This window comes from Psammomys obesus, unplaced genomic scaffold (assembly GCF_907164565.1).
Source record: "Psammomys obesus unplaced genomic scaffold, mPsaObe1.curated_primary_1811, whole genome shotgun sequence".
NCBI lineage: Eukaryota > Metazoa > Chordata > Mammalia > Rodentia > Muridae > Psammomys > Psammomys obesus.
The window spans coordinates 30202834-30228995 of NW_026585895.1; the positions used below are offsets into that span (position 1 = coordinate 30202834).

The 26162-nt window shown below is 42.6% G+C and overlaps 1 protein-coding gene across 2 annotated transcripts in view; it reads left to right on the top strand.

The window, feature by feature from the left end:
* Positions 1-21215: 21215 nt before the first annotated feature.
* Positions 21216-26162, top strand: part of Stam2 (signal transducing adaptor molecule 2) — a 42885-nt gene continuing 37938 nt past the window's right edge. For both annotated transcript variants that reach the window (XM_055600541.1, XM_055600542.1), the window contains exon 1: positions 21216-21343. In XM_055600541.1, the coding sequence (XP_055456516.1) occupies positions 21304-21343 (40 nt within the window). In that variant the 5' untranslated portion in view covers positions 21216-21303. The remainder of the gene's footprint in view (positions 21344-26162) is intronic.

Here is a 26162-nt window from a genome sequence, read left to right on the forward strand (position 1 = left end):
GGATCAAAATGGGATGAAACTAGAGCTGAATAGCAAGATAAAATATAGAACATGTGCAAATACATGGAGATTGAACAATATACTTTCCCCCCCTCACTATGTACCTCCATCTGGCCTGGAATTCACTCTGTAGACCAGGATAGCCTAAAGCTCACAGAAATCTGCCTGCCTCTTTCTCACAAGTGCTGGCACAAAAGGCTCACCCCCACCATGCCCCGCTGAACAACAATACTTTTAAATGAAGTAATCAGAGAGGAGATTAGAAAGACTCTCAAATCAAATAAAAATGAAAACATATCAGCCTTTGGAATACAACAGTCAGTTCCTAGAGAGGTCAACAGGGTCATAAGACTGTCACTTGAATGTCCACCTGATCCCTACCACATATTTTCTACAGCCTTGCCTTAATTGTCTGTGGCCTTGGGGAGGGGCTAGAATGTATACAGTGAAGGAGACAAGGGGGAGAGGCTCCATTTCTGCAGCTATCGGTAAGGCCTTGTTCATGCTGTGTACAGGCTTTCTGAGTGTGGCCTGTTGGGGGGGGGGTCACTCACAGCCCTATAAGTAACCCCTCCTCTATGCTCTCTAAGGAAACCCTGTAAACTCATTGGTTCCCCAGAGTGAACTTTGGTGGAATTGTAGATCATTGTATCACTGGGACCTTCAGAGAAAGGGTAGGTGGTGTTTATATCTCCCACAGAAAGATATTTTAGCAGCCCCAAAGAACTTAAACGAGACTATGAGACTATGGAAAGTCTCATAGGTGTTCATTGAATGGGACTGGACAGTTGATAAGGGGTCCTATCAACTTCCATCATAGGCTTTCACTGTCAACCTGACAGGGCTGAGAGACATTTGAGAGGAAAGTCTTACTTGAAGAATTGCCCGAATAAAAATTGGTTTATGGACATGTCCGTGAGGGGGGGGTGGCCTTGATCATTAATTAACGTAGGAGGGCCTAGCCCACTGTAGGTGGCACCATCGCTAGTCAGATGGTCCTGGGCTGCATAAGAAAGCTAGCTAGGCACGAGCCTCTGAGAGTGATCACAATGTGAGCAACCAGAGTTTCCTACACGGTTACTGCCCTGAGTTCACTAAAGGATAGTTCACTAAATGATCTCACCTGAATACATCCTTTCCTCCTCAAGTTGCTTTTGGTCAGTGTTTTACTGCAGCAGCAGAACTCAAACTAGAATATAATGTACAGTACAGCACTGTGGGGAGAGTGAAGATGTTACAGTAAACAAAACTGTAATAGGCTCCTTTGAGATTCCCGGAAAATATCTGGGAAAGGAGGAAGGTCATGCATGCTATGCTTTAAACTTGGTTCACTGCTGTTTTCACAGTTTAAAGAAGATTTATATTTTAACTTACATGTGTGTGAGGACATCTGTAGATGACCATGGAGACCACAAGAACGCATCAGATTCCCTAGAACTTGAGTTACAAATGATTGTGACCTGCCCATTATAGGTCCTGAGACCCAGACCCAGGTCCACTACAAGAACAGCAAGCACTGTTAACCTCTGAGGCTTCTCTCCACACTCTGTTTTAAAACTCTTATCTGAAATATTTCTATACAAAAGGAATATTGTGTCTATGTAGGCAAACTTCATGGCAACATCTGCAAATGATGATGGAATTCTTAACCTTCTAGAGGTGAGGACTGTCAAGCTGACACACATGAAGAGGTCAGTTCCTTTCTTTTCCCTAGTTTTTTCTTTCTATCGTTCCTCAATTTCCCCTTTGGAGGTCTTGATCCCCAGTTCTTAATGGTTGATAATTGTAAAAAAATCATATATATATATATATATATATATACACACACACACACATAATTTTTTTTTTGAGACAGGGTTTCTCTGTGTAGCCCTGGACATCCTGAAACTTGCTTTGTAGACCAGGCTGGCCTCAAATGCAGGAATCCACCAGGCTCTACCTCCTGAGTGCTGGGGTCAAAGGCATGAGCCACCATGCCTGGCTTTATATAATTTCTTACTGCTCATTAGAGACTTGGACCTCACCTGTCCAGGGACCAAAAGTCAATAGCTGCCAAGTGTGGTGCCACGTGTCTACAATCTTAGCACTCAGGAGGCAGAGACAGGAGGATCTGCAAAGCTAAAGGCCAGCCCTGACTTCATGAGACAGGGAGAGGAGGAGAAAAAAAGTAAGAGGGAGAATGAGACTGTGTGTGAGAGAGAGAATGAGAGAGAGAGCACAAGAGAGGAAAGAGAGCATAAGAGCAAGAGTGAGACTGTTTTCTAAGAATACATGAGAAGTTCTAAGTTTGGGAATTAGAGGATGATCGTTCCATGGGAAGCTAGAAGGGAGGATGTTTTTACTGATGTCAAACAATAAATCATACAGCAGATCGTTGTGATAAGCACCAGGACCAGCAGGGCCCAGTGGGAAAGTTACTGCTGTTTTGCCAAATGGACATGCTGTGCCCATCAAAATGTTTTCTAAATATTTATGTTCATGTCCATGGATTAATGCTGCTCTCATCTTTGCTCAGTGAAGTTCTTTTTGAGGGGAGAAGTGGTTATTTCAGAGACTCATAGTACTGAGAATAAGTGATGATTGGATATTAGTCCTAAATAGGACATCTCTATGATCTCCTGTTCAACTCGTGGCACGATAGAAGTCTTCTATCTCTGCCTTAATATGTGTTTGTTTCTGTTAGTTAGTTAGTTTCTGTTAGTAACTAACAAGTTAGTTACTTGTTTTGTTGAAGTGACAAACACCACTTATGGGAGCCGGGCTCAGTGATGCTATCCCTGTAATCCCAGCACTTGGGGAGGCAGAAGCAGGCAGATCTCTGTGAGTTCAAGGCCAGCCTGGTCTACGAAGCAAGTTCAGGACAGCCAAGGTTACACAGAGAAACTCTGTCTCAGGGAAAAAGAAAACGTATGGAAAGAAGGGTTTGTTTTAGCTCAAAGTTCAAGAGTACAGTCTTTCATGGCAGGAAGTCATGTCTTAGTGTCTACCATAATCAGTGTCAGGAGCTTGAGGCAGTTGCTCACACCACATCCACAGACAGGAACAGAGAATGGTTGAAAAGTCTTGGGTTTGGGATTGAAGATAAACAATGAGGAAGATTGTTCCTTTGGTATTCATTAGAGCAGCTGTTAGTGCTATGGAAAAATAAGATTGTGGGGTCTCTGAGGAGAGTTTAAGGTTCAATGCCATAGACAGATGTCATGGCAAGAACTATGGAGAAAGCTTAGGCCCATGAGGTAGAGATGGTGGGGCCCTTCTTACAGGTGTCAGAGGAAAGGGATGGTCTCATGCTACATGATTGATGAAAAGTCCACGGATTGCTTGTAGTCAGTCTGTGTCTGATTCCAGGTGGCCGGAGAGAGGAAGATGTGTCTTGCATTTCGAGAAAGAGAGGAAAGTACCTAGTTAATCATGTGTGGCTTACAGGATGTGGGGGAAAGTGGGGAGACAGGGTACATTTAGGTAAAGCAGTGGGCCACTGCTAGGTCTCTGCTGTCTTGGAGTCTAGGAGCGTGGTCCTGTTAACTTCCTTTGATTTCTTAACATTTACCTGGGAGCTTTCCCTATCTTGCCAAGTACTCAAGGGGAAAATGAAAGGAGGGAGCAAATCAGAAAGGAAAAAAAGAAGAGAAGAAAGGAAAGCAAGCATCAGAGGCTCCTTTGAATTAAAGCATTTAAGACATTAAAGAAAGAAATCTTACCTCCTGGTTGGTGGCTCACCCCACCCCCCATTTAGGTGCAGATCAGAGTCCAGAGGGTATCTGCTGAGATTTCCAGATTCTTGTGTCTCAGAACAAAGAATTAGACTAGGGACACATTGATTGTGGTAGATACAGACAGTTTATTTAGAAAGAGAACATTCGGGGGCTGGAGAGATGGCTCAGAGGTTAAGAGCACTGTCTGCTCTTCCAGAGGTCCTAAGTTCAATTCCCAGCACCCACATGGTGGCTCATAACCATGTATAGTGAGTTGGTGCCCTCTTCTGGCCTGCAGGCACACATGCAGGCAAAACATTGTAAATACAATAAATAATATATATAATAAATAATATATATAATAAATAAATCTAAGAAAGAAAGAAAGCATTCACTCCCAAGTGAGGAAGTGGGCCAAGTGAGGAAGTGGGCCAAGTGAGGAAGTGGGCCAGAGGGCAGCCATGAAAGCGGTAAAGCACATGTGTCTCATTTACATAGTGCCCCCCTTCTCCTACATTTGGAGATCCCATGCTGATATTTTTTATTTTTTATTATTTTATTTTTTACAATTTATTCATTTCATATCCTGATCATAGCCCTCTCCTTCATCTCCTCCCGGTTCTACCTTCCCTCCCTCTTCCTCCTATCCCCTTCCCTTAGTCCACTGAAAGGGGGAGTTCTCCTCCCAGCCATCTGACCCTAGCTTAGCAAGTCTCATCGGGACTGCCTGCATCCTCTTCCTCTGTGGCCTGGCAAGGATACATCTCCAGGGGAAAGTGATCAAAGGGCAGGCAACGGAGTTCATAAAAGAGGCAGCCCCTGCTTCCTTTACTCAGGGACCCACATGGAGACTGAACTGTCTATGGGCTACATCTTAGCCGGGGGTGTAAGTCCTCTCCATGCATGGTCTTTGGTTGGTGCATCAGTCTCTGAAGGGCCTCCTGGGCTCATATATTTTAGCATTGTTGGTCTCCTTGTAGAGCTCTGGGTCCTTGTCCCCTCTGCGTCCTTCTATTCCTCCACACACACTCTTTTTAAATAAGACTCCCTGCACTCTGCCCAAAATTTGGCTGTGAGTCTCAGCATCAATCCCCTGTTGGGGGGGCGGTCTTTCAGAGGACCGCTATGGTAGGCTCCTGCCCTGTTCCCTCTCTTCCATTGCTTCTGGTGTCCATCCCAGGCTGCTCTTATGACTGTTCAATTCCTTCATGTAGCCCTGGAGGGAGGAATTTCCAAGTTTTCTGCCAACTGCCTTCGTCACACCTGTCTCTACACCTGACTGGCCTACTTTCAGACCTCTCAATTTCCTCCCCCAACAGGGCTGCATTGACTGATCCCCCTCTCTTTGTTCTTTGCTCTTACTTGTCTCTGTAGTTGATGTACTGGGACAGGTGGCCAAGCCTGTCCCTACTAATGTCAGAGGCAGAACTTTTGTTCTAAAACTCTATTGTACTATAAACAAAAAGGAATGTGAGCTAATTTTAGCAGTTTTGATGTATGGGAGGAGTAACTTAAAAGCCTACTCGATACCATGCAAATAATATATAAATGTGAGTATACATGTAGACAATACACACATGCACATAGCTATACACAGAAATAGGCTAAGGGGCTGAGAGATGGCTCAGCAGTCAGGAGCCAGTTGCTCTCGCAGAAGACCTGAGTTTGGTTCCCAGAACTTATATGGTGGCTCACAACTATTTGTAAGTCCAGTTCCAGAGGATCTGATGCTTATTCTGGCCTCTGTGGGCACTGTATACATGAGGACCGCAGATATACATATAGGCAAACACCTATACGTGCAAAATAAAACTAATAATCTTTTTTAAAAAAGGCCAAGGAAGTCCGTATTTTTTTTAGCTTCTATTGAGCTCTGTTATTGGTCATTTTTAAGACAGAATGATGATCTCATTACTGGTCATTCCATAACATTAAGCAATTCTTAATGCAAAACCCACATTTCAAAAAAAAAAAAATGACAGAAATTAATGGAATTGAAAAAATACAAAGACCCAAAGACACAAAGAACTGTTTCTTTGACAAAATAAAGATTGACACTCCCTTTACCAAATCAAATAAAAGAAAAAAAGATCCAAATTAATAAAATTAGAGATTTTTTAAAAAGCCAATGAACTTCAGAAACTCTTTAGGTCTAACTGTAAAATCAGATATTCCACAAAATTGAAAATTATTTAAGAAATTAAATAATTTCTAGGTGCATATGATCTACCAAAACCAACCAAAATGAAACAAACAAGTTAAGCAGGAGCTAGAGAAATGGCTTGCGGGTTGAGGACACTTGCTGTTCCAGAGGACCTGAGTTTAGTTCCTAGCACCCTTGTCAGGAGGCTCACAACTGCCTATAAACTCGAGCTCCAGCAGCTCCTATGGCTTCTATTAATACCTGGACACATATTACATACACATACCCCTGTCACACACACCACACACATGAATAAAAATAAAGAAATCTTTAAAAAGTAACCATTCAAACAGATCTATAAGAAGTAGTGAGACTGAAGCAGCAATTAAAAATTTCCCAATTAGGGCTGGAGATATGGCTCAGAGGTTAAGAGCACTGGCTGTTTTTCCAAATGGTCCTAAGTCAATTCCCAGCAACCACATAGTGGCTCATAACCATTTGTAATAAGATCAGAGTAGAAGGACCACATCTTAACATAATAAAAGTTATATTTAACAAAACTTAAAGCCAACATTTTCTAAAACGAGGGGAAAGCATTTCCACTAATCAGGAACAAGATAAGAATATTCATATTTTTAATTCATATTCAGTATACTACAAGAAGTTTTAGCCAAAGCAATCATGTAGGAGAAGCAAGTAAAGGGGCTACAAGTAGGAAAAGAAGAAGTCAAAGTATATTTGCAGATGAGATAATTCTGTGTGTAAAAGATCTGATACGCAAGAGACTCCACCAGAAAACTTTTTAAAAAATGTGTGTGGTATTTATTATTTGAGAATGTCATACATACATATATACATACATACAATGTATTTTGGTCATTTCCACCCCACATCCCCCAATTTCCTGATGTCCCAACACAGCCTTCTCCCAAATTTCATATCCTTCTTCCTTCCCTCTCTCTCTCTCAATAATAAAACTCCCTGAGTCCAATCAGTGCTATCCGTCTGCATATGGGCGTGGCCACCTACTGGAGCATGGGTAATTTTATCAGTGGTAGCATCCTAAGAGGAGAAAGACTCCTTTCCTCACCAGTCACCACCTGCCAACTATTCAGCTGGGAGTCTAGCCTCCCGAGTCTCTCCCCCTCATCCATACTGGAATCCTGATTGGCTTGGGCTGGCACAGGTGACCATCCACAGCTGCTGTGAGTTCAGGAGTATAACGGTCGTGCCCTGTCCAGAAGGTTGCATTTTACAGCGTTTCTTCCCATCCTCTGGCTCTTACATTCTTTCCCTTTGCCTGCAACATGCCCTGAGCCTCAGCTAGGTGTGGGCTTAATATAGATGTCCCCCATAGAGGGCGGAACATTCCTCAAGAATTTGTCCTCACTACTTTTACCAGCCATGAGTTTCTGCAGCGAGTGCTACCCAGTGCAAAAAGAAGCTCCTCTGATTAAGCTGGCTGCAGCACAAATCTATGCGTAGAAACATACTGAGAAGGCAGCTTAACAGCATGATTATTTGGCAGAACAGCAATACTAGGTTCCAGTATACACTGCTCTTAAAATGTTGGTTTCAGGCATATAATCTTTTTAATGAATTTTTATTGAATTTAAAAAAAAATGTGATCTCAATAACTTTTTGTTCCCAAGAATTACTAAAACTATATTTGAAACTAAAATGGACAAAGGTTGAAAATATTTACATACTGATTCATTAAAAAGCATTTAGCACATTATGCCACCATAATAAGTTTTTATGAAAAAATTCAAAATTAAATTTAATAAAAAAATCATCTTCATATTCTTTGAGAAAATTTACAACTAGCTTCATAGAGACAGCTGCATTCTCATGTCTCCATTTGCATTCAATATGCGGTAAATGTGTTCTTTTTGGTTCAAGCAAATGAGGAAAATCTTTCACAAATATGTAGTTGAAAATAAAGAAATGTTTGAAAACCTTTACAAAAAAACTAGAAATGCAACTGTCAGTTTTTCAAAGGTTAACAGCAATGAGGACTCTGAAACCTTAAGAGTTACTGGAGAGATAGCTGAGCCTTTTTTTAATTTTAATTTTTTATATTAATTACAGTTTATTCACTTTGTATCCCAGCTGTAGCCCCCTCCTTCATTCCCTCCCAATCCCATCCTCCCTCCCTCATCTCCTCCCATGCCCCTCCCCAAGTCCACTGATAGGGGAGGTCCTCCTCCCCTTCCATCTGATCTTAGCCTATCAGGTCTCATCAGGACTGGCTGTATTGTCCTCCTCTGTGACCTGGTAAGGCTGCTTCCCCATCAGGGGGAGGTGATCAAAGAGCTAGTTCATGTCAGAGACAGTCCCTGTTCCCATTACTAGGGTACCCACTTGGACACTGAGCTGCCACAGGCTACATCTGTGCATGGGTTCTAGGTTATCTCCATGCGTGGTCCTTGGTTCGATTATCAGTCTCAGAGAAGACCCCTGTGCCCAGATTTCTTGGTTCTTTTGGTCTCCTTGTGGAGCTCCTGTCCCCTCCAGGTCTATCTCCCCCTTCTTTCATAAGATTCCCTGCATTCTGCCCAAAAGAGCACTATTCTGGGTGGGTGTGGTGGTGCATGCCTTTAGTTCTAGCAGGGAGGCCCAGGCAGGTGAGGCTCTGGAAATCTGAGGCTAGCCTGGTCTTTAAAAAGAGCTCTGAAGCCAGGGATACACAGTAAGACTTTATCTCAAATTAGAAAAGAGAACACAAACAACAAAAATAGCGGAGGATATGAGTTTAGTTCCAGCACCAGAGTGGCTAACTGACTGTAAATCCAGTGAATCAGATGGCCTCTTCCGGCCTCCTCAGACAATGCACTCATGTGCACAAATCCACACTCCTGCATGCACATATACACAAAATGAAAAATAAAAATAAAAATATGTTTCAGACTCCTATCAATGGTCATTTCATATTGTGTCACGAAAACTCATTTGGCTTTTTTGCTTTCTGAGAGGACTTGATTTTGATTGCACATATTCCCCAAAGGCTTTCAGGAACTTCAGGGTTCCTAAGACTATACTCCAACAGTTTGCACTGTTCTATGCAAACCTTTTATGTTTCCTGTTTAAAAACTTACTTGGAATTTTGTTTTTATTCAGGAATGAGAAGTGCAACCAATCATGAAATGATCACCACTGAAGAGTAGATATGCATCTGTAAATTCCAGCTACTCAGGAAGTTGAGGCAAAATTGTGGCAGACCAGAAACCGAAGCCAACTTGGCTAAAAAAAAAAAAAAAAAAAAAGGGAAGTGGTGGAAGAGTAAGAGGAAGATGAACAGGGGAAAGGAAAGTTTGTTTTTATAGCTTGAGAGAAAAGAGGCAACTTGGTTCAGTATAAGGCCAGGTGGGGAGTACCAAGGCAATTTAGGTCAAGGGAAGGAGGCAGACAGGGGCTTGCCTGGACTTCAGAGAGGCTGTTTTGCATCAAAGGCATGCCCATAGGCATGTTGTTTGCTATCTTTAGGAACTGGACACTTCTACAAAGGCCAGGCCTACCTGGGTCTGGCCAGGCTGCAACTTATCAAAGCATCATATAATATAGAAAATGAAAGCCATGATTAATAGACCCCTCAGGTTGGTTTCATTGCTTTCTCATAATATACCAGAGACATTCCATTTTCATTGATTGTTAAGCCTTATATTTGTTTTATCCCTTTGAACTCTTATCATCCATCAAAAACTCTAAGCTCTGAACTGAACTCTAAGCTCCTCTCTACTTTGAAGACATTCCTGATGATTTAATAACCATAAATTGTTTTGCAACACTATTTATTTGTCTCAGATGGTTATTTAACTTTCCATGGGATAAGCTTTGTTTCTCCAACTAGACAGTTTCTTGAGATCAGTAACTTCATGCTATACTGTTCAATCCTCCTATTTCCTGGGGTCTTTACTTACTTGGTCTGAGGTCTTTCCCTCTGGAGTAGATGGGTATTTAGCATTGCTCCTTTGGTGATGCCCTCCCTCTACTTCTAACCTAGAGTCTACACTTGTGTTAGATTCTGGTCACACTGGCTTGACACATATTCTGAGCTTGTTCCTTAATTTTCCTGAGTTGTAGAAAGAGTGGATCTCATACAAATTTACAAATTTATTTATAAATATAAACTTATTGTGGATCTCACACAAATTTGTGCAGAATTATGGCTTCCTTTTAATCACAGTTTTCAGTTCTTTGAAAATTTTCATTCATGATGGTGATATTGAAATAATACTTTAAAGGTTTATTATTCTTTTCCTCTTTATTTGCCTCCACTTGTGTAGCTATTTCTCTGGGAGATTTGTTTGTTTCCTCTTTATGTGCTTCTAATAACTGGATAAGCATAGCTTTGAAGTCATTTTCCTGTGTTTCCAATGAATTAAAATATCCATTGATTTTGGAGGTTGCTGGTGGAGCCATGATGTCCTGATTTTTGTTGGGTGTGTTCTTACACCGACCTCTGGCCATCTGCTTATCCGTAACCTTCACTGTTTGTTCCTGGATTCTGTAGTTCAGACTGGATCCATCTTTCTCTGATGTCTGCAGTGTTCTTCAGGAAGAAGAGAGCGGTCCACTGGATTGAGAGTGTGCATTGGTGTTTCAACTGTACCTAAGGGAGGAAGAGCCACTGGCGCAAAATCACAATTGCCGGTGAAGAAGTGTGCGTGTGTGCGTGGAAATGTGTCTGGAAGGAGAAAGTGCTAGAGAGTGTAGATGCTTGGAATGTGGCAAGGTGCAGGTTCAGGAGGGGGTGTGGATGCAGTTTGCAGGCACAATGCACCTACACAGATTTCCTGAATACCTCAGTGGCCTCTAGTCCTGTCATACTGTTGTTCTGGTATTCAGATCTGTCTGGGCTCCAGGAATTGTTCTCCTCAACTTCACTGGTAGACCTGCAGAGCAGGGGCTTCAATGTTGATAATGTTGTCTCAAGAATTCCTATGTTGCTGCAGGACTTGGGGGCTGGTGTTGCAGTCCATTGGGAGTCCAGTCACTGTGGCAGAAGTAGGAGGCCACTGGCATAGATGCCTTCTGGAAGGCCCTGGGGAGATATGGGCCTGAGCCTCCAGCACTGCACTCTGTGCAAGGAGCTGTGGGCACTGTGGACCGGGCACTGAGGCAGGTGCTGTGGGCCGCCTCTGCAGCCTCCACCTCCGCCAAGGAGGGAGAAGGAAGGCCTGTCTAGGGGAAGTGCCAGTGGGTTGAGTATTCTCTGTCTCAAATCTTAAGCAGGGAGTTCTGTGCTAGGAGCAGCCAGCACTGTGCTCTGTGCTAGGAGCTCCATGCACTGCAGGCCATCTCCGCTGCCTCCGCCATTGAGTTGGGTAGCCCATTAAAGGGGAAGTGCCTGGGAATTGAGTCCCCAAGAGAAGTCCGCAGAGAAGGGAGAAGTCCACGGTTGACCTGAACCTAATGGTCTCAGCCCAGGGTTTGTCCCCTTTCTCCCCGGAAGCCTCAGTGTTGATGTTCTGGGTTCAGCTGCCCCTCCACTCACTAATTTCGGAGTTTCAGATCCTCTGCCCCTCAGATACAGTCCACGCTGGTCACCACCATCTTGGATGATCTGGTTTATTATTCTTTGTGTTTGTCTGTATGTGGGTATGTGCACGTGAGTACAGTTCCTTAAAAGGTCAAAAGAGGGAGCTAGATCCTTTTCAGCTGGAGTTATAGGCAGTTGTGAGCTGCCTGAGTGTGGATACTGGTAATCAAACTTGGGTCCAGTACAAGAGCAGCTCATACTCTTAAACTCTGAGTCATCTCTGCATAGCTCAATAATCATTGCTTAAAAAAGCTTCCTCAGATTTTTAATTTACTCCTCCTTGTGTTGTAGTAACTTTAAAATAATTCATTAAAATATCTAAATACTTTGTTTTCATTGTCTATTATGTCCTATAAGTCATTGCCTAAAAGAAACTTGAGGACCAAGGCTATAATTCAGTTATATAGTATTTACTTAGACTGTGAGGCTCTGGGTTTAATCTCTAGAACCCCAGTTCCCACTACCCAAAAGTAAGACCTGAAAGTCATCTCAGCTTTATTTGACTTGGCTCAATGAGTCTTAAAGAGTAATGTGAAGCAAATGTTAACACCTCACGAATGTCATAACTGAAAAGATTATTGTGGAAGGTTTAGAAATTATACTTTTCTATAGCTGGCTCAGTGTTATGACTTGATTTGTATTACAGCTAGTGACAATTTATAGGTCTTAAAAACAAAACAGTTAGGTGGGGGGGGCGGTTTCAAGTTTCACGACATCGACTGTCTTTGAGTCCCTTGTGCTCCCGTAAGCAACTCCTTTCCCCATATTCCTGTAAGCTACTCCAATAAAGCTCATTAGTTCAATAACAATAAGAACAAGAAAGGGAAAAAGAAAAACCAGGCATTTGAGGGCTATCTAAAGAAAAAGATATTGTTTTCATTTGTTCAAATCCCAGATCCCATTATGAATAAAAAAAAACCACTTTTTTTTTCCTGAAAGTGTGTGCATGGTGTGTGTGAGGCTGCGCATGAGTCACATCATATGTATAGAGTCAGAAGAATACTTTTGAGATTTGGTTCATTCCCTGCATCCTGGGTCCTGGGGATGTAATTTGGGCTGACAGGCCTGCATGGCAAGTACCTTTATCCCCTGAGCCATCCTGCTGACTGGGATGTATGCTTTTATTTGTTCATTCTCTAATAAGGGATAAGGCTGGGTTCTGTTAGTGTTCTAATTAGTTTGAAAGTCAAAGGTTGTTTTCATTTCATTTTGATTAAGTAGCAGATGTAATCTTATGATTAAGGGTTAGTTCACTAATAGAAATTAAAAGGTAGATTAAGACTGTGAACCATACCAATTTATGTAACTTTGCATCATTCCTTTTCAGTGTTTAAGGATCAGCTCTAACACTGACAGTGGGGATGCCATGCTGGATACCATCCTCTACTTTCTACTAAAAATTCATTATGTGTATATAAACCAAATACTTATCTTGATATTGTTTGAAACTGAGAACTACAATCAGTCTAAACTTTAAAAACTCTAGGGGCTGGAGGTTAAAAGCACTTGCTACTCTGGCAGAGGACCAGGGCTCAGTTCCCAGCTCTCACATGTGAGCTCACAACTGTAATTTCAGCTCCTGACGACCTGATACTCTTTTCTGGATTCTCTGGGCACTAGGCATTCACGTGGTGCAGATGTACATGTAGGCAACACACATGCACATAAAAAAATTAAAATCTTGAAAAACAAACAAACAAACAAACAAACAAACAAACAAACCCATGTGCTTGTCCTTTCTGTAATTCAGGCGCTTTCACTTGCTTTCCCTGCTGGATTCACTGAGAGCTTTGTGGCTTACTCCTGAGGTGTTTGGATGGGCTAGAGTGTGGATGCTCAGGAAGAGCTGAAAGGCAGACCTGTCAGCAAAGCTGAAGCAAGTCAAAAGGGTTGGACTGATTCTGCGTTGCAACAGAAGTAAAATTAGAAAGATAGCAAAGTGAGGATGGCGCAGAGAATGAGGCAAATCAGCTTTATCAAGAAGATCAAGCGGATGCTTATGTGGAGGCCGGAAGGAGATGCTCACACAGATTCCTCATAAAGTTCCAGGCTTTACAGAGTCTCCAGTAAGGTGACTGAGGCCTGTCTACTGATGGAACTCACCTGCTCCAGGCACAAATACTGTTCATATGCACTCATTAGCCAAGACCAATTTGCACATCCGCTGAGTAAGGCGGAAGTAACAAACAAAACAGAGTCACTGTATCTGGTACAGTGATATAGTTTGGTATTAATTTTTAAGGGATGAACAGAATTTAAATCCTTTCAGGTTTTTTGATCTCTGAGATAAAACTGAGATTTAAAAGTACCTTTTAGAAAAAAAATATGGCTCAGCAAATGCCTTCCACCCCAGCACTCAGATGGCAGAGGAGTCAGAGCTCTTGAGTTCCAGTACAGTCTGGTCTGCATGATAGATGCCAGGCTGGCCAGGAGCACAGAGTGAGACCCTGTCTCAAATAAAAAAAGGTAAACATACTTGTAGAAAATGTGGTAAAGCTCTGCAATAAGTGGATTTCTTACCCCTTATTACATTTATATTTATTATTTCTTACCCCTTATTTATTTATTTTATATGTCTATGTGTGAGTGGTGAGCTATCTCACCAGCTCAATTTATTATCTTTTATACAAATATTTGAAGTCAAGAAAGATGGACCCTCTGGAATTAAATTCAGCTCATGAGATTCTCCCATATAGCTGAGCTACAGGCTGGCACTCCCATGGGCCAACTAACACACTTTGAAAATTTTCCTTTTGATTTTTGTTTTATAAGGGCTGGAAATGGAGCCTAGAACATTGTACAGACTAGGCTAAAGTTCTACAGAGCCCAACATCCCTAGCCTGAGACATTACTGAATTGTCAATTTCCCTTAATTACAAAGAACAGACTATCAGGAGTAAGAATGAGATTATCCACGGGGATTTTAAAAACAAGCCTAAATTACACATGTATTAAGAACATGTTATCTTAGAAAGAACCACTTATGCCCAAGAAAAGGATCTTGGGATTTTGAAGTCAGTTTTGAAAGTTAGCAGTTTATACTTGGTACCTTCAAAAAATTACTAGGAACCAAAATGAGAAACATAATCTCACCCGATCTAAAACTACATCACAGCTCTTCCTGGAATAAAGAATTGGCTACACCAATTCTCCAAAAGGCTCAAAAACAATCAAAATCTTAAAAGGGGGACTCCAGGCTACATAAGGGACAAAACCTAGTATTTTTTGATTTTGGGTGTTGGGGGTTAAACCTGGGGCCTTGCATGCTCTAACACTAAACTACACTGTTTAGCCACAGACTTTTAAAAGACTGGGAAAAAATGTCATAGAAGGACATAGTTGACAGATTTTGATTAAATTCTGAATTTAAAATTATGGTTCAAAGCTAGACGGGGAAAATTTGTGTGACTGAAAATTAGTCTATAGCTTGTGTAACGAGGGCTAAACATTCCTGCAGAATGGTTTTTAAATCTTCAAATATGTGCTGTGTGATGTGGCTCTCGTCCATCTTTGAGGTCCCACCCAAGTAACTGTTCTACAGAGACTCAGTCTTCCTTTTTTATGTGTCTTTGTGAGTCTAATTACTCTAAAATAGAGACAGTATTTCCCTCAACATAGCATCAAATATATCATGTGAGCTTGGTGCCCAAAGAGTTCAGAAGAGGGTGCCAGATCTCCTGAAACTGGAGTTATCTGGGGCTGTGAACTACTCAACATGGATACTGGAACCAGCGGAAAAGTGGTAGCAAGAGTTCTTAACCAGTGAGATAGAGATCCCTCCAGCATCCGTTTCATGGAGTTCTTAGAATAATAGTTTTTATCACAATTACTGACTTTCACATACAAAATTGAGTCTACTCATTTTTTATATTAAAACTAAAAAGTCGGAATGAAGATGATTATGTGAATTTTTTTAATAGCACAGCTCAGTTCATTGATACACATTAGCTAAGTGACTTACTAGAAACTACTTCTCTTACTTACTATAAATGATTGAAATTTATTATAGATTGACGTATTATAATGGTGTATTATTCACCTGGCTTAAGGTAGATAGAGAAAGGGATGTTTTTAATTTTGGCCAAATTACATCTTCCCTGAAATTTGTTAGTTTGCTTCTTTTCCACAGAAGCCGATTCTGGGGTGGAACAATGCTGCCCCCAGTGTGCAGATTGTGTATGACCCTGAGTAAAACTTCATTTTCTTAAACTTTAATTTTTACAACTTACTCACTTTATATCCCGGCTGCAGCCCCCTCCCTCATCTCCTCCACGTCCTACTCTCTCTCCCTCTTTTTCCCTATGGCCCTCCACTAGTCTACTGATAGGGAATGTCCTCCTCCCCTACTGGTCTGACCCTAGCCTATCAGGTCCCATCAGGAATGTCTGGATCCTCTTCCTCTGTGGGCTGGCTAGGTTGGCCCACTAGGGAGAAGTGATCAAGGAGCAGGCAATGAATTCACATCAGAGACTGTCTCTTCTCCCTTTACCAGGAACACACACGGAGACTGAGCTGTCTACAGGCTACATCTGAGCAGGCAGTCTAGGTCCTTTCTATGCATGGTCTTTGGTTGATGCATTAGTCTTTGCAGTGACCCTTGGGCCTTCTTTTTTGGCTTTGTTGGTCTCCTTGTGGAGCTCCTGTCCTCTCTGGGTCCTTCTATATCCCCCTTCCATAAGATTCCCTGTATTCTACCCAAAGTTTGGCTTTGAGTCTCGGCATCTGCTTCTACAGTTGTCCTCTGGAAAACTTCAGTTTTAAATAAACCATGAAGTAAAAATTAAGCTATTCCATCTACACATTTCATCCCTCTTGAATTAGACTGGCAGTAAAAACTTACTGCATTAAATCAACCAGCTCTCCTACGATTCCGGTTATATGAAGTCTTTAGGACTTTAACAGCAAATTTCTTTAAAGCATAGATAAGCCAGACAGTGGTGGTGCATGCATTTGATCCCAGCACCTGGGAGGATGACACATGCAGATTTCTGAGCTCCAGGCTAGCCTGGTGTACAGAGAAAGTGTTCCAGGGTTACATAGAAAGACCCTCCCTCATAAAGAAAAAAAGAATAGATGAACATATACACACATACAACTTGACTGAATTCAACGTGTGCCAACTTTTAACAATCACTTTATCGTTCATGTTCATTTCTTTTACTTACATAGTTTATATTTTATAAAAGCCAGTTACCAAAATTACTCTTTTCTTCTACATTGCCTGCGCGAGACAGGGGCTCAATATGTAGCCCAGGCTGACTTCAAATCTTTAATTCTTCTGCTTCAGCCTTTTGAGTGCTGGAATCTGGGCATTCTCCAAGGTGCCCAGCTTTAAATGGGTCAATACCAAAATATCATTGGCCTATGCTGAGACTGTGCCTGGGCATTCCCTGTGTATTTTCTTCTTATGTATCTCTTCCAGTACTTGCTATGTCAACTCTTTCTGTTGGAATGTAAGTCCTTGAAAGCAGTCATTTCGCCATTTTTTCACACCCCATTAATCTGTACCTGCCCAATACTGTGCCTACTGGTACCCTACCACTAGTATCTGGCATTAGTAGACAATGCTAACAAATAGTGAACAGCGACCGGAGGGCTGTTAACTCTCTATCTCTGTGCTGCTTTTCTCATTTCTTCCCACTTCAGGTCAACAGTGATGGGGTCTGGTAGTTAAGAGGAAGAAATCTGCATCAAACTGGGATTGTTTGTGCTAACTAAATGCCAAAGGCTGGGCCACTAAGCAAAAACAGAAATTTTTAACAGCTCTAGAGGCTGGAAGTCCTTGGTCAGGTGGCAGGATGATCGGGTTGTGGTAAGGACTCTCCTCCAGGTACAGAGTAGCAAGTTTTTGCTATATCGGAGGATATAGCAAAGAAAGAAGAAAGAAATGGGGGAAGAGATGGAGGAAGGGAGATAGGGACAAAGGAAGGAGGTCAAGGCATTCAGTTGGGCCTCTTATAAGTGTGCTAATACCACTACCAAGGGCTTTTCCTTCATGTTCTAATGTAGTAGCTTGAATCAGAGTGTCCCCTATAGGCTCAAACATTTGAATATTTGGTCCCCATTTGGTGGAACTATTTGGGAAGGATTAGGAGGCTTGTCACAAGGGTTGGGCTTTGTGATTTCAAAAGGCCATGCCATCCCCAATTAACTCTCTGCCTGAGGATCAAGATATAAGCTCTCAGCTACAGCTCTGGTGCCATTCCTGTCTGGCTGTAGCCATGCTCCCCACTGTGACAGTCATGGGATCTACTTCTCTCTTGGACTGTGAGCTCTAAATTAAAAGCTTCCTTTTATAAGTTGCATTGTTCGTGTATTATCATGGCAATAGAAAAGTAACTAAGAAGTCTAATTACCTCCCAATGCTGGACCCCCTACATGCTACCACATGTAAACAATACACAGTATTCTCAGCACTGGAACATACAAAGCACGCACAGGCCGTGTTCTGCTCCTGGAAGCTATAATGTATATACAAGATAGTTTTTAGAAAATATATAATACTAGTATTATTATTATATATAAATATATAATACTAGTATATATTATATTATAAATATATAATACAAGTCCGACTCTAGGTGCAAAAAAAAATAGTATCAGTAAGAGGAAAACACACAGATTGGGAGCAGTTGAGGAATTCTAGGAAAGATAATGTAGTGAATTAGTTCTTACATTTCCAGATGCAATAAGTGAAGAGGTAAGGGGGAAAGCAAGCCAGCATGGGTTTTTGGAAAGTGAAAACAGAAGATAAAACATGAATAATACAGAAGAAAACACTTCCATTTCTTCTTCACAGTGATTTACCATACCAGCCACTAGTCCTATGTGGGTATTTAAATATACTAAGATGAAACCCACTTAGTTCAGTTCCTGGTGAAGAAGGAATGAGACTGTAAAACTCGGAAGGGGCTCTCTGGATAGACAACTTTTACTTAGGACTTTGAGCTGACAGATTTCTCTTGACGCTGTGAACACAAGTGCCCTACTTCCCGTAGCTAGAAGACAGTGGCCTCATTGGCAGAAAGACCATGCAGAAGGCACACCTGAGAAAGCTGTCCTCTAACATGCTTCTTCCTCTTTCAAGACCTAGCACACTGCCTTCAGTATTTCTTCACCAATAAGTAGACCCAACCTTGTCACAGTGTGTCTGGGAAAACACTGGCCCTGTTGTGGAATAAGGAGAACTCAAAAAGCGTGTGCTGGCAGAATCGGAACATATCTGAAGATGGATCTGATGCATACATGAGTAAGCAGCCTAAGATAAAGGTACCATAGATTTGTTGATCATAAATCCAAGCAACCAAGAAAAAAAAATAGAAACTGGATTCATCTGAAATTGGTCATACTTCCTGTCACCAGGGAGGTAAGTACTCAAGAGATTGCATTAAGAGAAATGAAGAAGTCAAATTACTTTGCATGTCCGAATTTGTAGGTTACCTCAGGCATGTCTTTTAAATGTTCAATTCCTTCCATAGATGAACAAAAACTGTATATCCTGATGTTGCTAACGTAGGTTTGTTCCTTGTCACTACTGAAACTTTTATCAGGGGAACTCACTAGCTGACTTAAGTACATATTCTAGCAGTTAAATACAGATTTTTGAGTATGCCCACCATTAAACAGCAGGAGCAGGAAAGCCTCTAAAATGGCATTTCCAAAGGCTAAGCCTCAACCCTTTGCTCTTAATGCAAGTACTTCTAAGTTATCCTGTATGGTTTTTTGAGTGCTTTGATAGAATCCTAAACTGTCTGGGACTCCTTACTCACATGCATATTGATACCAGATTATATTCCAAAATATCCCTAGTTACCTGAATATTCCTAAATGAATGCCAAGTGTCTTATATGCTAGAATTATATGGGTTCTTTCTCCTTTCTAGGTAGCTTGTTTTCCATTCTAACACTGAGCCTTAATCCTAGAACATGTCCAAACATATCCTGAATACCCTAGGTTAAGAGGCTTTTTAAAAACTAGTCCATTAACTCACATGTTCCCATCTCATTTGTGAACCTAACGTTGTGGCAGATAATGTGTTCACCATTCCAGATTACTTACAAGTTGGAAAATAATTTTTGCTTGTTTAAAATGTAGATATGCAGGGTAATCCTACACTACACGGTGAGTTTGAGATCAGCCTAGGTTACAGAAGATCCTATCTCAAAACAGAAACAAGAATCCGTATGTAAATCATTAAATGTTAAAATAATTCTCATAATTTAAAAATCACTGAAAAACTGGGCGTCCTAGGACTCATACTTCAACAAATGGCTGAAATTTACTAGTAGCTGTCAGTTTCAGTTTTAAAACATTTAATTAACTAATTTACTTGAGATAGGATCTCACTGTGCCTGGAACTCACTATATAAGTCCACCTGTCTGTACCACCATGCCCAGCCCTAAAAATCTTCTAAATTAAAGGAAAATATTTTTATGTGTGCTTATGATGTGTGCTGGTGGGAGTGTGTGTGCTCAAGCTACTGCATAAAGTAAAGGTTTCTGGGAACTGAACGTCACTCTTCGGGCTTGGGCCAGCTTTAGATGTGTGTTTTGTTGTTGTTTTTTAAAATAAAAATCCAGAGCTATGACCTAAAAGTATTTATTGAGCACCTACCTTCCAGATTCTGGGTTCACAGTAGTGAACAAAACTCATGGGATTTATATTCTAATGAATAAAGAAAGATGCCACAATTAATTGTACCTTAGAGGCCGATGATATGAACACCATATAAAGCGGGAGATGGGGAAGAAGTACACGCATGTGCTGCAGGAAGGGTGTTTGCACACTTACACTCATTTAAATGCCTGGCTGCAGCACGTGGGAACCCGAGTTTATGACTCTTCTAAATAACCGAATCATTATAAAGGTTTTTGCACTATAAAGCCTGAGCAAGTCAAAAGTGAAAGTGTACTTCACTCATCTTCAAAATAATCTTCGAAGATGTATCCGCCTGCCTCTGCATCCCAAGTGCCGGGATTAACGGCGTCGGCTACAACGCCCGGCAGAAGATTTTTAATTGCATGTTTTGTGCAGGTGGCTGTAAATGCCTACGGATGCCAGAAGAGGGTGTCAGGCTCCCTGGAATTTGGCTTTACCTCCACCTCCCCACGGATGTGAAAACCGAACTTCGCAAAAGCAGTAAGCGCTCTTAATTGCTGAGTCATCTCTCCAGCCCCGTCACTCATCTTTGTATTCTGTGGTCCAAACTGTGTTTTCACTCAAGAGAGATAAGAAGCAAAAGGGTCTGCAATCGCTTTTCCCGGTGACTAGTTCGGCTTGGGTTAACCGAAGGAGCATCGGCAACCTAGGCGGCGGCAATCGACAGATTCTCAACGCCTCCTATAGGCCAGCGCCTTCGTTTCCATAGCAACTACGAAGGGAAGCACGAGCAGGGTCCCAGGGGCCGAGACCTGACCTGATGCCCAGGAAATGCTGGGGTGAGAAAGAGGCGGCAGTCGCAGCCTGGGGCGGAGGGAACGACGTACCGAGGCCGTAAACCCGGCCGCACGTCCGGGGCGCAGCAAGCTCCCGGGCCTCCGGCGTCTCCAGCCGCGACAACTTCCGGCCTCGAAGGACCCCCCCCCCGCCCCCCGGCTCCGTGGCTCGCCGGGGTCCTCGCTGAGGAGAGGTGACCGCGGCGGCCGCCGTGCCTGCGCAGGCGTCGGGCCGAGGGCTGTCACGGCCTTAGGACAGCGGTGAGGGCACTGCAGGGTGCTAGCGCTCGGCTATGCGTCGCGCGGCCCGGGGGGCCCGGCTGCAGGGGAGCGCGGCCCGGCACGGAGCGCGCAGGCGCGCGCGGGGCAGGCGGCGGCGGAAGTGAGGGCACGGCTCGGCCAGCCGTCTAGGAAGCCGCGGCGGTCGGCCAGCGGGAGCAGTCGGAGCCCCGCCGGGCTGTCGCGATTCAACCTCGGGTGCCGGCGCGATGCCTCTGTTCACCGCCAACCCGTTCGAGCAAGATGTGGGTGAGTGCGGCGCCCGGCGTCCTCTGTCCAGGGGAAAGTGGGCGGCGGCCCTGGTGCCTGGAAACCCGGAGGAGAGCGAAGGGGCGGCACCGCTCTCGACCGCGGGGGTCTGGCCCCGCCACCTCCTGCCTGCCCGAAATTGGTGTACCGAGCCAGCCTGCTCCCGTCGCTCAGAGCAGGAGTTGGGGAAAGGCCAGGTTCGATGGAGGATTAAGTTGTTGATACAAACTTCCTGCTTTCTCCAGAGCTGGTTAACACCCTTCCCCTTGGAAGAAGGTGCTGTAGTCACCCTGAAGTCTAGGGCATTCCCGAACTGGAGATCCAGACTTAAACCAGGTTTAGTTCACATCGCTTCCGTATGCACACATCCAAGTCTCGATGGTTGTAGTTTCAATATTTGTTGACTGTTTTGAAGGTGCTGTGAGATCAGTCTCAAAGAACGAGAAAGAAAACTCCCGGAATCTCTAAGTAGCCCAAAACAACTGATATTTGTCGGACTCAAAATTTTAGTCTGGTAATGCAGCTCTTTCAGAATGAGAAATAGGCGGATGGGGTACATCCTAAGCATACTGTTAACAGAAAGAGCTAGCTGGCTAGCAGCATTTTTGTAGCATTAATTATCTGATTCCTAGCGAGGTTTTCAGGACTTAGATATTTTTAGTCAAACAAAAATGCTTTATAGTTAGCAGTGAGCCGCCAGTTAATTCAGATTTCTTGGTTATAAATCCCTAAATCATGTTCAGGTCAAGTGGAGCCTAATTATATAGGACGCATGTTGAGGCTCCTTCCCTGTAAAGGAATAACTAATAGTTCTTTTGTAACATTGCCTATGTGAGACATTGCACTTAACTTTTATTGAATTGAAAAACCTCTGTCTTAGTATATCTAGGATTCTGGGATTCCAGGCCTGAGCCTCCACGAGGCTTCAGAGCTATAATTCTTCTGTTACTATAAAAGCTTTCATTTTGCTTTAATGAAATGAGTCAGAAAAAGAAAAATTCAAGAAGAGGTTATTTTGTGATTTTCCTTATTATTTTGTTTTTTATATATGTTGAGTGTTTTGCCAGCATGTTATGTTTGTCCTTTGTGTGCTGTGCTTGAGGCCAGAAGACAATGTCAGATCACCTGGAACTGGAGTTAGAGACAGTTGTGAGCCACCATGTGGGTGCTGGGAAGATCAGGAAGTGCTCCCCCCCCCCTTTTTTTTTTTTTGAGACAGGGTTTCTCTGTTTAGCCTTGGCTGTCCTGGACTTGATTTGTAGACCAGGCACAAAGATCTGCCTGCCTCTTCCTCCCCGAGTGCTGGGATTACAGGTGTTCGCCACTGCACCCAGTCAGGGAGTGCTCTTAACTGAGCCATTTCTCTACCCCAAGGCAGATTATTTGAAATGTCAAACCTGTGAATGCTTTTCTTTTTCTTGTTTAGTTTTTTTTTTTTTTTTTTCTCCCCAGGCTGGTTTTCTCTGTGTAGCCCTGGCTGTCCTAGAACTCGCTCTGTAGACCAGGCTGGCCTTGAATTCAGAAATCCGGCTGCCTCTGCCTGCCCGAGTGCACCACTATGAGTGTCTTAAGAACTCTTAATGTTAGCCAGGCAGGTGTGGTGGCACATACCTTTAATCTCAACACTTGAGAGGCAGAAGCAGGTGGATCTCTGTGAGTTCTGAGTTCGAAGCCAGCCTGGTCTAGCGAGTCCCGGACAGCCAGGACTACAAGAGAAACCCTATCTTGAAAAACCAAAAAAACTAAAAAACAGAAACAAAACCAAAAGAAACTTAATGTAAAAGAGATAAATAATGCAAAGCAAGTCATTAGCTGACTTGCATCTTATAGCAATGTTTTTGTCCTTTTTTCAGCATTATTTTTTATTACTGTGTGTATGTGTGTGTTAACCTGTGTTCACTCTTTGTTCAACAAAAATGCATGGGATGATTACTGTGTATCAGGCATTGTATTACGCTCTACAGAGGTAGAAAATAATAAACATAATGAGTTCTTGATCACAAGACACTCAAGTCTAAGGAAGGATACATCCTCAAGTAGATATTTGTACAGTAATGTGATCAGTGCAGTGTGTTAAATATGAGGAATACATAGATGGTATATAGCTTCCCTTTTGCCTAAAAGTTACTGTCTCTGAAGGCAAGACAAGCAACAGTGTCATGTAGGCAGTTCCCAGGGTAAAGGTCACCATTGTTCTTTCCCTGCCTCCTTGTCCTGACAGCATTTCTTCAGCAGGAAACAGCCACATCTTATACTATGAACAATAGGGCACAAACTGGAGCATTTCCAAGGAGAAACTACACATGATGGGAGGCTGGATGGCTGGTGTTAAAAGAAGATACTGGCATGGCCACATAGACCTCTACCCTTTTTCACCACTTACCAGAGGCTGAAATGAAGTTGAGTCCCTTGTAACTTCTGACAAGCAAGAACTGTGAAGGCATTTCAGTTCACCTTCTCACATTCCTAGGAAGATCTTGTTTTCCCCTCATTCCAAAGAGCTGAGACAGAAGGATAATGCTTGGTCTATGTACAATAGAAGGGATGAAGTTCAGGTTGTGCAAGGACAGTGCAAAGGTCAGCAGATTGGCAGAGGGGTCCAGAAGTACAGGTGGAAGCATGAATCCCCACTGAATGGGGGCAGGAGAAAAGGTCAAGGTAGGTGTCCACACCTACCCCAGCAGGATGGTTATCACTAGGGTAAAGCTGGACCCAGACTGCAAACAAAACAAAAAGAATAAAAATCCTGCAGCAGAAAGCCAGGTCTAGCCAAATAGGAAAGGAAAAGGGCAAATGCAGGGAAGAAAGGATGCAGGAGTAGAGGACTTTCATATACAACTTATATTTTTGTGTGCTTTTCAGCTTCATAAGAGTAATATTTTTTTGTCTGCAACTCTTGTCATAGGCATTTTTTAGATGTTATTCGTGTTGGTGTGTTATCTATATGATATGCTACTGTATGAATATACCACACTTTTATGTACTCTTACGTATGGGCATGCTTATAGTTTAAAAGTAAGGCAAGAGTGTGAAATGAAGGTTTCCTACAAGTGATCAGGTTATAGTAGTAGTGTTTGGCTTTTTCCTTTAAATAAAGACCTTAAGACAGACATGTAAGTGCATGCCTGTATTGCTTGTCCATGGGAGGCAGAGGCTAGAAGATCACTTCAAGTTTGAGGCTAGCATGGTCTATATAGGAAGTATGTTACCAACGACATAGTGAAGATCTGTCTATAAAACAAACAAATAAGACCTTTAGAGGCAATTCTTTTTCTCCTTAAGAATAGAATTTGCAGGTGTGTGGTATAGATGTCAAACCTTGGTTAACGGACAACTGATAGTTCCAGCTATTTGTCACATCAAAATAAAACTTAAAGGTTTCTAATTATGTGTTTTTGTGTCTCTGTGTGTGTATCTGCACATTTGAGTTTATGTGCTCACAGAGGCAGGAAGAGGGCATTGGGTCACCTTTTGGAGCTGTGGTTACAAGTAGTTGTGAGGCACTTGTCCTCCTGGGTGCTGGGAACTGAGCTCTAGTCATCCTAATTTTTGAGATATGGTTTCACTGTGTAGCTCTGGCTGTCCTGGAACTCACTATGTAGACTACAATGTCCGTATACTCACCAAAATCCTCCTGCCTCTGCCTCCTGAATGCTAGGGTTAAAGGCATGTGCCACTGTTCCTAGCCTGGTAGTATACACTCTTAACCTCTGAGCATCTCTCCAGCCCTGAGTAACAAAGATTTTGAATGTAATTTAGCCAACAATTCCTTTCCTAAAATAATCACAGTATTAACCAGTATTGTCAAACCCTCTTCTTGCTAACACAAGTATTGTCTAGAAAACAAAGACATTTGTTATTGTCTTTATAGTCTTTTCCCTTTGCCTTTATTTTTGTTGGTTTACATATTTTTTGGTTTATTTTATTTGTATGAATGTTTGCCTGCATGTATGTATGTGTACCGCTTGTGTACAGGGTGCCTGTAAAGATCAGAAGAGAGCAATGAATCCACTGAAGCTGGAATGATAGATGGTTGTGAACTGCCATGCGGTGCTAGGAACTGCACTCGGCTCCTCTGCAAGAATAACACATGTCCTTGAACACCAAGCCATTTTTCCAGCCCCCATGTTTTGTTGTTTGGAGATTGGATCTTGTTGTATAGCCCAGACTAGCTTGGAACTTGAGGGTGGCTTTGAACTTGGAATCTTCCTGTCTCTTGCTCCTTCCCAAGTGCTGGGATTACAAGTCTGTATTGCTACACCCTATTCAGCATTTCTGTTTTAAGACTGAGTTTACTTTGCCTACTGGCATCTTCAGCTCTTCTGGGCATTGTAAATATTGCTCCCGTCTTGTAAAGTGCCCGTAACATTTTCTTAATGGACTTGTAACTTCCAGTGCGTAAAGAACAAGTACCTGTGTGTCTCTGTGCCATCTGTGTCTATCATCCTGTGGGAACAGGTCTTTAGTGTAGAGACCGTTCAGCTAGCACTGTTAGTTTCAGAAAGCCTTCATTTGATTTGCAGTTGAGGGGTGATGAAAATGGAGTCTCCTGTAAGGTAGTTCTAGTTGGGACCGAGTGTTGATGCAACTCAGGGTGTTTACTGCTGTGATACTTATGAAGGCGTGGGACTGCGATTATGACTCCGTAGATGTTGCTTGCGTAGCACAGTCCCATCCTGTGTTTGATGTACAGTACTGCCGAACAAAACTGAAAGGCTTGAAGGAAGCACTGCTGATGAAGGTTTTTAAAGTTCTCTTATGCTCTCTCCTTAATTCAGTGTTATGACACAGCATCTCACTGTGTTTTAGCCTAGGCTAG